The sequence below is a fragment of the Cryptotermes secundus genome, unplaced genomic scaffold (assembly GCF_002891405.2).
Source record: "Cryptotermes secundus unplaced genomic scaffold, Csec_1.0 scaffold547, whole genome shotgun sequence".
In the NCBI taxonomy this organism is placed as follows: Eukaryota; Metazoa; Arthropoda; class Insecta; order Blattodea; family Kalotermitidae; genus Cryptotermes; species Cryptotermes secundus.
The window spans coordinates 195,044-211,601 of NW_019734361.1; the positions used below are offsets into that span (position 1 = coordinate 195,044).

General features: G+C 41.9%; 1 protein-coding gene across 3 annotated transcripts in view; it reads left to right on the forward strand.

Annotated features, from left to right (window-relative positions):
- Positions 1-16,558, forward strand: part of LOC111868871 — a 314,970-nt gene that overhangs the window by 44,105 nt on the left and 254,307 nt on the right. For all 3 annotated transcript variants that reach the window (XM_023859916.2, XM_023859917.2, XM_033753210.1), the window contains one exon: positions 10,729-10,815. In XM_023859916.2, coding sequence (XP_023715684.1) covers positions 10,784-10,815 — 32 coding nt within the window. In that variant the 5' untranslated portion in view covers positions 10,729-10,783. The remainder of the gene's footprint in view (positions 1-10,728; positions 10,816-16,558) is intronic.

Sequence of the window (16,558 nt, forward strand, 5' to 3'; positions counted from 1 at the left end):
GTCTTCACATCCTTCACACTGTTTCTGAATCGATGTTTCACAAGGATGTAGTCCAGCTGATGCCTCTTCCAATCCCCAGGTGCCTTCCATGTGTAAATTCTTCTCTTTGGCTTCTTGAACCAAGTGTTGGTAACAATCAATCCATTTCGTTCACAAAAGTCAATAAGCATTTGACCTCTGTGATTCCGTCTTCCTAGTCCATGTGATCCAACAATATTCTGATATGGTTCATCTCCAACAATGCTGTTCCAGTCTCCCAATATGATGCTGTTTGTGTCTCCTCTTCCATCTTCCTGAAGAATTTCTTCAATTGTGTCATACACGTTTTCCACTTCATCATCTTCATACTCTGATGTTGGCATGTACACTCTTTTGTCATATGTGCAATCAAATATTCCTAAGCTAACGCTTGAGCTAAAAGGCATATACGATCAAATCATGCAAACTGTCAATAACGGGGTTGCAGAAATCTTCTTCTTAGATGCGCCAGGAGGAACTGGTAAAACGTTCCTAATTAGATTGATTCTGGCAACAATTCGATCCCAAAATGACATAGCCTTAGCCCTTGCGTCGTCCGGAATAGCTGCGACATTGCTACCAGGTCATTGCCATTGAACATGCAATTCATTGAAACTTCCACGTGCAACATTTCCAAAGGATCAGGCATGGGAAAGGTATTGCAGAAATGCAAACTTATTGTTCGGGATGATTGCACAATGGCGCACAAAAAATCGCTCGAGGCTCTTCACCGATCATTGCAAGATTTGCGTGGAAACATCAGGCCATCTATGAACGCATTAATATTGCTTGCAGGAGATTTCAGGCAAGCATTACCTATAATTCCTCGATCGACACCAGCGGACGAAATAAATGCTTGCCTGAAATACTCTACTTTGTGGCGACACGTAAAGACGTTAAAATTAACTACAAATATGCTTGTCCAGCTGCAAAACGATCGATCAGCTGAGATATTCTCACATCAATTGCTGGAAATTGGGAACGGACAGGTGCCGGTTGATCTGACCTCAGGACAAATTTCATTGCCTCATAACTTCTGCAATTTAGTGACGTCAAAAGAAGAATTGGTTGAAAAAGTATTTCCCAATATTCAAACCCATTATAAGAATCACGATTGGCTGAGTGAACGAGCTATTCATGCGGCCAAGAACAAAGACGTTTACGAACTTAACAATATCCTTCAGTCTAACATTCAATGCGAGGCAGTCACATACAAGTCCGTCAACACTGTTGTGGAAGCAGATGAAGCGGTTAATTATCCAACAGAATTTTTTAATTCACTCGATCTGCCAGGGATGCCACCGCACGTACTGCAATTGAAAATAGGCGTGCCAATTATCATGTTGCGAAATATCAACCAGCCAAAGCTTTGCAACGGCACTTGGCTTGCAGTAAAGAAGTTATTGAGGAACGTCGTAGAAGCAACAATCTTGACAGGACCTTTCAAATGTGAAGATGTCCTCATTCCTCGCGTTCCTATGATTCCAACGGATGTGCCATTTCAATTTAAGAGATTGCAATTCCCAATTCGATTGGCGTTTGCAATCACCATCAACAAAGCTCAGGGCCAATCCTTAGAACTGTGCGGTTTAGATCTATACACGGATTGCTTCTCACATGGACAATTATATGTGTTCTAGACTTGGCAAACCAGACAATCTCTATATCTGCACAGACAATGGAACAACAAAACATTGTATACCCACAAGCATTGTGAAATTAAACATATTAGAAATGTGCGCTTTCTCTTTTCTTTCTTTTCCATTAACCAGACTGAGCCACAGCAACGCGTGGCCTGGTACAGCTAGTTAATTATATAAAAAACGGTGCTTTAAATAAAAGACTGTTAAAAGCATTGTGCGATGAAATGGGCTCTGATCATCAAAATCATCTTTTCCATTCGTAAGTTCGTTGGTTGTCCCGCGGTAAAGTTCTCAAGCGGTTATATGAACTCCGAAAGGAAGTCGAGCTCTTTCTAATTGATAAAAAAAAGCAACCTGTCCCATTATTTCCAGGATAAGAAATTGGTACCCAGGCTGGCGTATGTCAGCGACATATTTTATTACATGAACGAGTTGAATTTAAAACTTCAAAGTCCAGATACAACAATATTTAATGCGTGGAACAAGGTCTAATCATTCAAAAAGAAACTCAAACTCTGGCTTAATATGATTGCAGAAGGAAACAATGAAATGTTTCAGTATTATGGAAGCAGATGATTTCTATTCACAGAATTCAGTTTCAGATATTATTGCAGCCCACTTAAAGATGATGTTGTCGTTTGAAAAATATTATCCCGAACATGAGGATCCCCGGAGGCAAAATATGTGGATTGTGAACCCTTCTGTTGAACACAAAGAGACAGCCCTTTCCCGTGAAGAAACCCTTCAACTTATTTGAATTATCATCGGACAAAGGACTGGAAAGTACTTTTAATACTACGAGTAATTCGAAATTCTGGATAAGAATGAAAAATGAATATCCAAATTTACATGAAATAGCAGTGTGGTTTCTTCTTTGTTTTTCCACCACATCTTTGTGAAACTGCATTTTCTGCCATAAGTGTGCCTAAAACGAAACAGAGGAACTGCCTGCAACTTTCTGACTGTCTCCGTTTGGCTCTCACTTCAATTCATCCCAGAATTAATAAGCTAACGGACGAAAAACAGAAACAGAAGTCTCACTAGCCTAACTAAAACCTTCAAGACTCAGTTGTGATAAAACTAAGTTTAACTTTCCAATAACTTATAATTGCTGTGTTAAAGTGCTGCATCTTTAAAATCAAAATATTAATTAGTGTTGGAAGTAGTGTTTAGAATTGAGAGATTCATATATTTTTATTTGTCAAATTACATACTTTACATATATAATTATTTGGCGTGTGTGTGATAATAAGTGTTTCGCCGGCAAGCTGACATCCTTCTGCTTCTTCCCCTACTCAGCTGACTTCTATGGTGAGTTACAATGCATAAATATTTTTCTCGCTGCCTTTCTTTTCAAACCAGCATCATTAAAATCAATTTAATAATACAATAATCAATTTTACGCTGAATAACTGGGTTGTGTTCTCTCTCGTTGTGTGTTGTGCTGCGTGTCTTGTTCTCGAATGAATAAGTCCTCTCGATGCGCATATGAGTTTGAGTTGGTGGGCTGTGTTCTTACCTGTTGCGTGTAGTGCTGCGTGTCTTGTTCTCGAATGCATAGGTCCTTTCGATGCGCATATGAGTTTGTGTTGGTGGGCTGTGTTCTTACTTGTTGCGTGTAGTGCTGCGTGTCTTGTTCTCGAATGCGTAGGTCCTATCGATGCGGATATGAGTTTGAGTTGGTGGGCTGTGTTCTCTCTCGTTGTATGTTGTACTGCGTGTCTTGTTCTCGAATGTAGGTCCTCTCGATGCGGATATGAGTTTGTGTTGGTAGGCTGTGTTCTTACTTGTTGCGTGTAGTGCTGCGTGTCTTGTTCTCGAATGCATAGGTCCTTTCGATGCGTATATGAGTTTGAGTTGGTGGGCTGTGTTCTCTCTCGTTGTATGTTGTACTGCGTGTCTTGTTCTCGAATGTAGGTCCTCTCGATGCGGATATGAGTTTGTGTTGGTGGGATGTGTTCTTACTTGTTGCGTATAGTTCTGCATGTCTTGTTCTCGAATGCATAGGTCCTCTCGATGCGCATATGAGTTTGTTTTGGTGGGTTGTGGTCTTTCTCGTTGTGTGTTATGCTGCGTTTATTGTTCTCGACTGTGAACGCCTCAACGTCTCACAACCCTATGGGCCCCCACAGCCTGTTCCAGGAATATTTTGACCTTTCACGCCTAAGTTTAAATTCCTATAATTATCTAAAGCAGATCTGGGTGCGAATCATCGTCAAATAGTGACGTCATGAGAAAGTTACAAACATTGGAACCAATGTTGCCATAGTGGATGTCTGGGTGAACACAAAGGGCTTTTCTTCCATAAGATTGCCTACTTAAGGAATGACGTACCTCACAGCTGTTTTAAACAGAGAATACTTAATTTGATGTATACAGGTTTGTTCTTTAAATTACTTGAAAACATGAAGCATTGCGGGATTATAGATAGGGCAAAGAGCACATATTAAGCATTAAATGTCATGTTTCTTTCAGTGTGAGGAGTGGATCTTCTGACCCACGGAGGTTAGATGGAGTCAATTAAGGAATAGATTGATACTAGGGTCAAACAAGTTTACAGAAGCAACTTATTAGCCGGCATAGCCAGTTAAGACAAGAGTGATGCATTGCTGTCACGATCTACAGGATGTCCGGAAGAAAGGTGCACAAAATAACATTTTATATCTTGGAAACTAATTGTTATACACGTATCCGGTTTATATCATCGAAAATGAAAACTCTGCTTACGCGCATATGCCAGCTGGTGACTTGCGGCGACCTCAGTAACGATGTCAACACCGCAGGAACATTTCCAAACAGTGTTGTGGCTAGCAGAGTTGCAAATTCTTACGGCTATCAGCGTCGTTTCAGAACGCAAAATGGACGTCAGCCTCCTGCACGGAAAAGCATTCGGTTCGGGGACAACAATCAACATAGAACGAGTTCGAATATCGCCTGGATATTTGTCGTGCTACCAAGGGAGCCCACATTGAAATTTATTGAGAATGTTATATACTCAGAAAAAAAAATGTGATAGTTTCCCTTTGTAATGGTATAACACATAAATGTGTATAATTCTTATTGGATATATTATTTTATCTTGGATACCTTTTATCCAGACACCTTGTACATTGTGTCACGTCCAAGAAATCTTCACCGCTTATGCATTAATTACGTAAACACGGATAAACCCTGTTCCCTAATGCACTGAACTAAATGCTGAAACATTAGCACTATGAGCTTGTACTGCAGAGCCTCGCCGCAGGATGCAGTATTGCTGACATTCTGTTCTCTGTCCCGAATGGGGTGAACCCTGTTTCGTTCAGTATTTTTATATCCGTCGACACAACAGTTTCTTATTACCTACTTACTTATCGAGCTGAGCCCTTCTCGAGAAGCCAATGCTGAAGCTACTGAAGGATTTCTCAGCATTTTACGGAACCCGAAGGGTCATTACTATGTTCACAAGAGCCCTCCACTGGTCCGTATCCTGATCCATATCAATCCAATCCATACCATCCCATCCTATATATCTAAGAACCATTTTAATATTGTCCATCCACCTACGCCTTGGTCTTCCCAGTGGTCTCCTTCCTTCTGGTTGCCCCACCAATATCCTACATGCATTCCTCTTCTCCCCCATTCGTGCTACATGCCCTGCGCACCTCATCCTTCTTAACTTGATCATTCTAATTATACTTAGAGAAGAGTACAAGCAACAGTTTCTTATACACGTATACAAATATAGATTTACATTAAAATCTTAAGAACACATGTTTCGACACTTATTTGGTTATCATCAGGTGTATAATTTGTGCTCAATTCCTGAACTTCCTTTTATTATGGATCCAAATTTTTAATATGACTATACTACATTATGCTTGGTAACACAACTACTTTTTAGTGCACTTATGTTCGCACTAAATATAATTAGTTAAATTACTATACATGTAGTTGAACATTAAATTAAGGTGGAAATTAAGATCAAAGTACATGCATGTATCTATTAGTTATTTCGCTGGTATACTGGCCGCTCTGGTCTGGTTGCTTCCTAGGTGGGCATGATGTTATGTTCACACGAGTTATCTCCCATTTAATTGGGTTGCAAGTTGGGTGCAGTGGGACTGTCGTCGAGACTTTTTCATCATACTTGTACGTTATATGGGGAATTCCCGTATTGTTTTGTATGTGTTCTTTTCGACTCTCTCGGTGCGCTTCCTACCGTGTTTTGACAGCGAAAATTTTCAAACATGAAATAACTAGATAATCGCTGGATGGATTTTCCTGAAGTGTTATATCTTAGCTTCACATTTGGTATCTGAGATTTCTTTGTTTCATTCTATCACCAAAACACGTTCATCGTTTCTTGCGACATGTTCGGGCTCATTAAGCCATCATCCCATATTTGACCTTTTTACATTTACCTGTATTCGTCTGTTGTATTGACCAGTGTTTACATATTGGAATACTGATTCTTTAGTAGTACGTAAAAAGGTAAAGTTATCCCTGTAACAGGCCGTGGAGGCCCATAGGGTTGTGAGACGTCGAGGCTCCAACATTTTCTCCAGACAATCGCCTCACAGATGGCGGTGAGGTCTGCATTACACGCCGGTCGCCGTTTACCCTCCGGAACATTCACGGTACTCATTTCTGTTAGAGGCTGAGTCGACCCCAGGGCCACAGTACGGCTGGAAGGATTAGGTCAATTGAAAAATCCAATCATCTCTTCGGGAATAGAAAACGAGACTTTCCGGCTTGTAGCATAATGCCTCAACCAACTACGCTACCGCGTGTCCCCTGCCATGATTTGGCTATAGCAATTTCTTTCTATAAGTTAAATGGAAATCTATTTTTGTTGTCTGCAATATTTGCAGCTTGCACTGAAGTAAAAGTGCTTTGAGGTTTGACAAGAAAGGTTAAGAGGCCGTAGCAATACAATCTGAAATAAACAAGACTGGATATATAGAACTAAGCCTTCTACGTGTATATTTACACCTTTAGGATTACTTGTAGAGCTCAACTCCTGCCGAATGACAATGTAAAACTGGAACACTGCAAAAACAGTACAGCGGAGGGATTTCCCAAGCAGATATCTGCTCTTGAAGTTTCTCTGTCCGCTTATTTTAGCCAAGATATCAACTGGCGAAACATCATTGGAACTTTGGCGCGGAATTGTATTCAAATGTCCCTCCGGAAACCCTGACAGTGATTTAGAATCACAGTACCCTTGTAGGTCTGAATTTGATGTACAGATTTATTCTAAATTATTGCCGGGGTTTCCGGAGGGAATTATGAATTATCCTGTGCATAAGAAAGGTAAAACATAAAGCTATCCCTGTAACAGGCCGTGGAGGCCCAATGGGGTTGTGAGACGCCGAGGCTCCAACATTGTCTAGACAATTGGCTCATAGATTGCGGTGAGGTTGCCAGCCTTACCCGCCGGCCTCGCTCTACCCCCAGGGAGATTCCAGGTACTAATTTTTTATTACAGACAGAGTCGAACCCAGGGCCACAGTGCGGCTGGAAGGATTAGATAAATTCTACAATCCAATGACCTAATCGTGAATCCAACCCGCCAGCTTCCGTCTTGTAAATATGTATTCATAACTGATGATGACTGAAAGGCACAAACATATATAGTAAAATTATGTGTTGTATCTATACGATTAATCGTGTTGACGGAACCAAATATAACAATAATAATGCCACATGTATGGGGTACGCGTAACTTATAAAACGGGATCTGTATATTGGATGGTTGGATGCCAGCTTTAGAGTGAGCGAAGTCTGTTCATGCCTTAGACCGCGCAGCCACAGTGAACAGTCAGTTATATATATATAAAATTACATGTAGCCGTATATCCCACGTGAATTCCTGAAAATGGCGGCACACATATGCTGAAATACGTTTGCTGACCGAGCAGAAATGGTGACAGCATACGTCATGTAACTGAATGATAGTTCAGAAGGTTGTCGCACGAAAAACTAGTGTACTATTTTAAGATGCCACATCAGCATTTTCCGGGGTAATCTGAGTAAAATCAGGAAGTACGTTATTTATGACATCCGACTTCTAGGCGGCGATTCCAATCGGAGATATCCCAAATATCACCACGTGCCAATGAGTTCACGGCGACGTCTGGTTTTCCACTCTCTTGAATCGAACGGCGCTTTGCAGGCAATAGCTCTGTAAAATCGGTCAAACGCGCAACAATAAGGGAAGCTGTATGCGCCAGTAGATTGGCTGGATAGCGATCACGTGATATGTTTCCTGCGATGCATGTCCGCACGGTGGCTATATAAGTAAGAGTCCAGGAGAGTTTAGAGCAGTTACGAGTTAGCCGTAAGCTGGAGAAGTGATTAATAGAGATCCGAAGTTCAAGGGAACAGCAGTGTGGTCAGAAGAAGAGTTAGAAGACTTAGTGTGACGTTACATGTGCTGTAGTACATCGATATTGGGAGTGTGTAGTTTAGTGAGAGTTGTACAGTTCCTGTGTTATAAATCCGTTGCCAGGAAACGTATAGTGAAGACTAGTAGAAATAGACTGACAAGATTAGTGTGGAGTGATTTGTAGCGTGTAAATCAACAATAGTGTAAAACTTATTTGCAGTTACAACCTGTATGTGTTAATAAATTCAATTTCCAATCCAAACCCGCGTCTTAGTCACTGTGACACATGACAATATAATAATAATAATAATAATAATAATAATAATAATAATAATAATAATAATGTTTAACATGTGAGAAGAGGCGGAGGTGTGACGAGGCGAGAAGAGCTACACGGAGGCCGTCACGTCGAATCAAAGCAGCTGACTCATAACTCTGAAATAGCCAATGATGAGTATCGTATATACTTTCTTTGCATCTCTGCTGCAGTCATTAAACCAACAGCTTACGTCATGAAGACCAAAGACTATAAGAAATAAAACGACTAATGATAATCGGCACGTAAAATAAATGTTCTTTAAAATAATCAGTATATATCAGTGTGATTGCGTCGTTTTCAGAATTCTCTACATCTGAGATGTCATTCCATGCTGTTTCTCTTCTCTCACAGCTTAATTAGTAAACCTTCAACTGAGATACCTACCGATGAGAATGGCCGCGCCGTCTAAGGCATGAAAGCTGGGACCGTGGGTTCAAATCGGACACAAGGCATAGATGCCTGTGTATACGTTTATTCTGTGTTTGTGTTGCTCTGTGTGTAGGTAGCGACCTTGCGACGGGCTGATCCCCAGTCCGAGGAGTTCTACCGACTCTGTGTAGGATTAAGAAATTGAAAAGCGGCCTCCGTAGTCTAGAGGTAACGTTCCCACCTCATGACTCGTGGTACGCGGGTTCAAATACCCGGCGGAGGTCGTCGAATTCTTAAGGGCGGAAAAATTCAGGGAACAAGTCCTCCGGGAGGGACTTTAAGCTGTGTGTCCCGTGTCGTAACTTTACGGCACGTAAAAGAACCTCATATCCCCAAAGGGGATCACTGAGCCAAATTCCAGGACGTTTCCCGCCCAACAATAGTCTCTAAGGCCTCTGATAGAGGGGGGGAAACATTATAGACACCGCTAAGCAAGTGGCCGAACTCGCTTGCTCGGCGGGACTGATGGTACGCACCATTTATCGGTAGGGTAAAGAGACTGGTAGAATATCATAGAGGGAAGCACAGTAGATCAAACTGGTCGCGGTGCATGGGGAAACCTACCCTCTCTAAATAACTAACTAACTAAGAAATTGAAAAAGCGACCAAGGTCCAACAAAAGTACTGTAGAGCTATAGATAGGTAGACAGACAGACATAGATATATAGATAGACAGATTTAACTTGGTTCATCCTGGTCCGTTACACTAATAATTGTATATAAGGATTTTAACAATCGTCCAATGTGATTGGTAAAATTTGTGTTTTTCATTTTTCATCCTTTACGTGTTTCGGGCGTGGCGACCATCTTCAGAAGGATAATATGGGAACTACTGTTGCATGTCATAGTTTCAAATATCATATATTGTAACTAATGCTAAGGAGTACACTGATTTGTTAAAACATCTGAAAACCCTTACAATAAATACTAGGGTTAATTTCACCGACCCCACAACACGTTTTTATTATTGTCACACCACATGTTTCGACAAGGAACGTAACAGATCCAGCATCAGAGGACGCGGAAGAGCAACGAGACCTTCAAAAGTGAAAGTGCAGCCAATATGATAAGTTGAACTTTAATTCACGAACTTTTTAACCAGTGGTAATAATATAACTAGTTAAAGTGAACTATACACAGAGAAAACAAGTGAATGTGAAAGTATAACCAGTGATCGAAATTGAACTTCGATTCACGGAAAAAAATTTTAAATTTTTAAATTTTAACATTTGAATAGTATTTTAACTTGTATTATATAAGAAGAACTTGACATATATTATTGAGCGTAGGCCTGAACAGGATACAGGATCGAAATAAGTGAAAAACGAATGTGATTGCGCAACTGTGTTCGTACACCTGAGGATGACCTCTTGAGGTCGAAACATGTGGTGTGACAATAATAAAAACATGTTGTGTGGTCGGTGAAATTAACCCTAATATTGATTAAATACACAACAGGATAGCCCTTACAATAAGTCTGTTTACAAGTAACGCACAATATTTATTCCAGTCTAGAACCAGTGTACTCGTAGTTCGTGCCGTTACGCACTGCGGGAACTGCGCTTCTCGAGACGACAGGGGGGCACACGTTCGGCCCCCGTCAAGAGAAATAATAAGAAAGACGACACGAACCGACTTGGTTTATAAATTCCAATAAAATCTTAACAAACCAATTACAAATATTTTAATGTATTGGAAAAGCCGCTGTACTTGTAAACGCTTTAGGTTTTATACCCAATTATATATTACTGTATTAATATTATATGTATATATTTTAACGTTCAGAACATATTGTTATATTCCTACTGTATTGATGTAAAGCTTTCACTCTGATGATGGTCTCTGAAGACCGAAACATGTAAGGGCATAAATAATTGAAATAAGAATAATCTTCACCAGTCACACTAGACTGAACTGTTTAACTTTCATTTCCTCTTCTCTGTTGGCAGGTGGAGCGGGGTGTTGATTGGTGTGCGTGGTGACTGGCTACTGCGCAAGCGCAGCATGTCCATTCGGGTATTCGGCCACGTGACCAGGTAAGAGGTCAGCTCATGTGTAGTACCGATGGTTTATGATACAAGCATATCGCAGGGTATATCCCTTCACCCGTCCGCCATTTGCACATTTCCTTCAAACTTCCGCACTCATACGATCATATAATAGCATTATGTACGTGACAAGCATAAGTCATACAAAGTCACGAGAATGCAACATAGGACACGGCCAAGCCAGACATAGAAAATATTAAGGGCGTAGACTTGGCGGCGGGCAAGCATACGACCTTCCAAGTGCCGTTGTACCGTGAGCTACGCAGCATAGGACATGATTTGTTGTTCTCAGCCTGGACTGAGGCAATATAGAAACAAAACGTCATTTGCCTTTCAGCGACTTCACACCTTTCTGTGGCAGGATTCTTTAACTTTTCCCTCTCGTCCCTTGATCCATCCGAAGCCAACGTATCAAGGGCGTAATCAGCATCCGCCGGTCAGATGGAATGCCAACATAATCCGACAGAGCGTGACAATGCTCAGTGACGGCATAGCGCTCAGTACAATTTGCTTTCTTGGTGGGGACGCCAGAGCAATTTGTATGTTATCAGATTCTGCGGTTGTAACAGCTTCCCCCCATACTGAGTTTATGCAGAAGCGGGTCCTGTGTCGCCTGACACGCGCTGCACCGGATTTGTTCGTCGCTGTCTGCAGAACTTCAGGTGCTACCGCCATATTTCCAGCTCGGCTCCACGCTTTCACCTGACATCAAGGGAGGAACACAAACTGAGGGTGTTGAGGAGAATATTTGCACTGAAGAGGGATGAAGTTACGGGAGGCTGGAGAAAACTGCATAATGAGGAGCTTCTTAACTTGTAGCCTTCTGCAAGTATAAATAGAATGATCAAGTCAAGGAGGATGAGGTGGGCAGGGCATGTAGCACGAGTGGGGAGAAGAGGAATTCATATAGGATATGGGTGGGAAAGAGACCACTAGGAAGACCAAGACGTAGGTGGTTGGGTAATATTAAAATGAATCTTAGAGATGTAGGATGGGGTGGTATGGACATGATTGATCTGGCTCACGATAGGAACCAGTGGAGGGCTGTTGTGAACACGGCAATGAACATTCGGGTTCCATAGCATTCTGGGAAGTTCCTGAGTGGCTGCACAACTGGTGGCTTCTCAAGAAGGGCTCAGCTCCATAAAGTTAGTTATTACCCGGTTTCCTAGTTCGAGCAGGCAATAAACATAGCAGTTTCAGATTGGCATTACACTCAACAGATGTCGCGGTTGCGTAGTTGGTTGAGGCACTATGGTACAGGCCGGAAGGTCGCGGGTTCGGTTCCCGATGAGGTCATTGATTTTTTTTCACTTGACCTATCCATTCCAGCCACACTATGACCCTGGGGTCGACTCAGCCTCTAACAGAAATGAGTACCAGGAATCTTCCTGGGGGTAAAGGGTGACCGACGGGTAAGACTTACAACCTCATCGCCACCTGTGAGCTGATTGTCTAGAAAATGTGGGAGCCTCGACGTATCACCTGATATAGGGATAGCTTTACAATTTAACAGTAGGCGCATAAAATGCGAGTTGGCGATAGCGTGCGGCAACATTCACTCGCTGTTCTCATGAGTAATAACAGAGGTTACTGTGCTGTTGCGCATGTGCAAATCGTCATGTCTCTACAATCTTCACCCACTCAGAATTTGTACGCTTACTCTACGAAGCGTATAAGAGCAATGTGTTTTGCATTGCGGAGGTGCGTCGGTCTCTCCATTATCAGCGCAATGCGGCGCCTGGAGCTACAGACGCCGCCTAAGTAACCTGTTATTTACGCAAAGACGGTTGAGGTTATGTGTTTAACTGAATTGCTTCCGAAAATAAAGAGATGACCACTTCAGTAACCCAGGGTGTTACAGGGGAAAGAAACACCTCGAGATGGGCAAATCATCCAGTTTTGTGTAGATGATCACATCAGGGAGACTACGATGACTTTGGTATGTGGTTGGGGTGGCCTACAAAAGGAATAACGCCCATTTTTTAGGAAAGATCTTTTGGAAAACGTCCGCATGCAAGACCGAGAAGGGAAAGGAATGGTAACATTAATGCATACCTTTTAAGTTGTAGGGTACTTAAAATTAAAACTTTCTTAAGTCATTAAAATAATAGAATTCAGACTAAGAAAACATCCGTTCATATTTCTTTCATCACACAACTGCCACGGTTTTTGACATACACGTCTGTCTTTTGTAATAACCCGTTTTGTTGTACCGGAAAGAGAGCCAGTTACTCAGTGATTATAATTGAAAAAAAGGGAGCAATTTTATGCATCTAATAAATAAGTATCAATCCGTATTGTTATTGTGATATGTGTTCGGTAAACACATTACCGCGAACCATATGCATTCGCCAATAGACCGTCCACTGCTAGGCAACGGACCAGTAAACCCGCCACCTGAAAAATACAGACCGTGATTTCTGTGTAGTCCGTGCTGATGGGTAATAAAAGGGCACAGACAGAAGACGAGACAGAATGTAATAGAGCAGAGGAGAGAAGAGCCGAGTTTCGGGACGCCAGCCTGCCGAGTCGCGTGTTCGGAATTAGCAGCTGCAGACTCCGCGTATGACTTGAAGTGACAATCAGATGGTTATAAATCCGTTGCCAGGATACGACACTAGCGAAGACTGAGAATCCTAGTGCGTGTGTAACGGGGAACTGTAAAGTGTGTACATCAGCGATAGCGCTGTAGTTGCCTATAATCCCGAACTTTGAATGTATAAGTGTCAGTAAATCCAATCATCCAATCCGAAACCCCGTCTTATAAATGATGCACCGCTACACGCGACAGTATTAAGTACTTTTCTTCAATATTTATCATATCGATTTATCGATATCGATTCCCATCTGAATATCTACCACACTCTTCTGACATGATTACTGTCACTCGGTATATGAACTTACTGAAGAGAAAATGCGACAAATCTACGAGAAATCTGCGTAGAAATGATCAGATGGATTTTCACTGATACCTTGTTAAGGTTTAACGCATCTGTGCATGAGCAGTTTCTTCAGTTGCAATTAACAAAGACTAGCAGCCTCTAGATAGCGATAGAATGTTCGGAATATTATTTGTGTCCGAGAACGGCATGATCGATCGAATCGTATGGATCCTCGTATATCGATCAAGATTTGTATCGATAAACACCCATTCAGAATTCTTAAGTAAGACATATTTGGTAACAGTACAAGGCTAGGAAGTGAAACAGCGTTAATAAAACGCCACGGTGCTTAATGAAGTTTATCTTAACACTGTTCGTGTTACTCTGCAACTATCACTGCATTCCTGTTTCGTAATCATATGTTTTACGAGTGTCAGTTTCCATTCATTTTCAGTCATAATGGCTCTGCAGCCATTTGTTGGGCCCTGGCCTCTTCTTCAATCTCGTAGTATTTTTTAAACAAGTGGTAGGAAACCCTGGACGAGTGATCAGCCTGCCGCAAGGCCGCTACCTACACGCAGAACAACACAAACACAGAATTAGCGCACACAGACATCCATGCCCCGAGTGGGATTCGAAACCACGATCCCAGCATTCGAGCGAGCGAAGACAGTTCGTGCCTTAGGCAGCGCGGCCGGCCACTGTGATCAGCTCACCAGCATCAGTACAGGACTGAAACTGCAAATGTGCGAGATGGTAGACTAACTGTATGAAAGTCAGATTAAACAGAGGTTAGATTGTAAGCCATTTCAGAAGATATGACACATGATAATACAAGTTTCTTGAAATTAAAATTAAGTATTATACGACCGTTGTCCCTGTTCCCCCTCTGTTGTCTGGGTCTAAAGTTCAAGGTGATCATAAACTAATTATTAGAATGAGAGGTTATCACTGTATACAGGATGTTTCAGGAGAAAAGGTCACAATATTCCGGGAGGTTATAGTATCGATCATTCTAAGCAAAAAAGTATACATGTACATGTGTCCTATTCCGAACGGTTGCCGAGATAGAGAAATTTCACTGCACAGACGAGATCACGCCATCTCCTCACACGAGTTGCAAAGTGCATTGATGCTGACCGTGGCATTTTCGAAAATGTATTATACTGGGCAAACGGCACCAACTTTGTCACTTGAACAATAAATGCCGGTACTAGAAACAGCACGTAATGTCTCTTTCTTATCAACAGTTTTGGAACTGTACAGTGAAATAGCTCTACCTCGGAAACTGCTCGGAATAGAACACATGAACATATACACTTTTTTGCTTAGAATGACCGATACTATGACCTTCAAGATTATTGTCAGCTTTTCTCCTGGAACACTCTGTATATACTCGGAGATAGGGACAAGCTCTATCGAGTGGGCCCAACTGAGTAGGTTTTACCTGAAGACGGAGAGAGAACTCAGTCTCCGAAACGTTTTGAAATGTAAACAAGGCGGTGTTTTAAATACAAACATGACGATGGATAGTGTCCAAAAACATAATATTTGTACTTCATTGTGTTTTCTGCAAGAAGAGTTTCGTTTTAGCAGGTAAACGGCAAATGTAAATTGGGCTGGCTACTGTATGTTCATGGAATTCAGTTAGAACAAAAAAGAAAAAGAGATGCGTTAGAATTTGACCTAAAACCGAAGGTCAGAAAGGTGGGCACCGCGCTGTTCATTTGTTGCGTACTCAGAGCTGCATAATCATGTGATATCATGTTTCCCTGCATTCATCGTGACGAAAAGAAATTTAAATAAAAGTTTTAGATTTTAATTAAATAAATATTTGATTTATGGGGCACTCGGTAACGTACTTGGTTGAGGCCCTATGCTACAAGCCGGAGGGTCGCGGTTTGCATTCCCGATGAGGATACTGGATTTTTTAATTGACCTAATCTTTCCAGCCTCATTAGGGCCTTGGAGTAGACTCAGCCTCTAACAGAAATGAGTACCATGAATCTTCCTGGAGATAAATGGCGGCCGGCGTGTAAGACTGACAACCTCACCGCCATCTGTGAGCCGATTGTCTAGAAAATGTGGGAACCTCGACGTCTCACAACCCTATGGGTCTCTCGGCCTGTTACAGGGATAGCTTTACCTTTGAACATGCTGTTATATCCCAGAAGATACGATGTTTCGGAACTACCGCTACACTTGCTGCTGTTTGGGAAAGCAAAATATATCTGAGGAGTGTAGTGCTCTAACTCATATAAAGTTAAGGTAATGAATAAATATCAATTAAATTTCTTTTACACAGCCAAGTACAAAACTGGTCTCGTCCATGACGAACACCACCGCCCTCATTCTGAGGGTAGAAGAGTAGGAAGAAGGAAACCGCTCACTTTGTCATGCGAAACCCAGATCCCTTGGAACAGAAGTATTCCTGCTGTCTCCTACTGACAGAGCGCTGTCTCATGCATCCCACGGACAGACAGACGTGTCTCTCAACTGTGACGTGATTGCGAGGATTGCGAGATGCCAGGTGTGTTCTGGCCTGGAAGCACGCCAAACGCACAGATCGGCGATCTTTGGCGTCTGGTGGAGCTACAGCAGTAACTTGAGCACCTCGGCCCGAGAAACCGAGCGCCACCGTGTCCATCAACACGCTGCTTAACGAAGGGTCTGCAGTACTTCAGTAGCATTTCTATAATTCGGACTTCCGCTTATTTGCTCCCAATTAGTCCGAATTAGTGAGGTCTTACTGTGTAGTACCAGGAACTGAAACTCCGGAATCCCAAATCGTACACTGTAACGGACATAATAAAATATTCAAGTGTTCAATTAGGGCTCCCTGATAG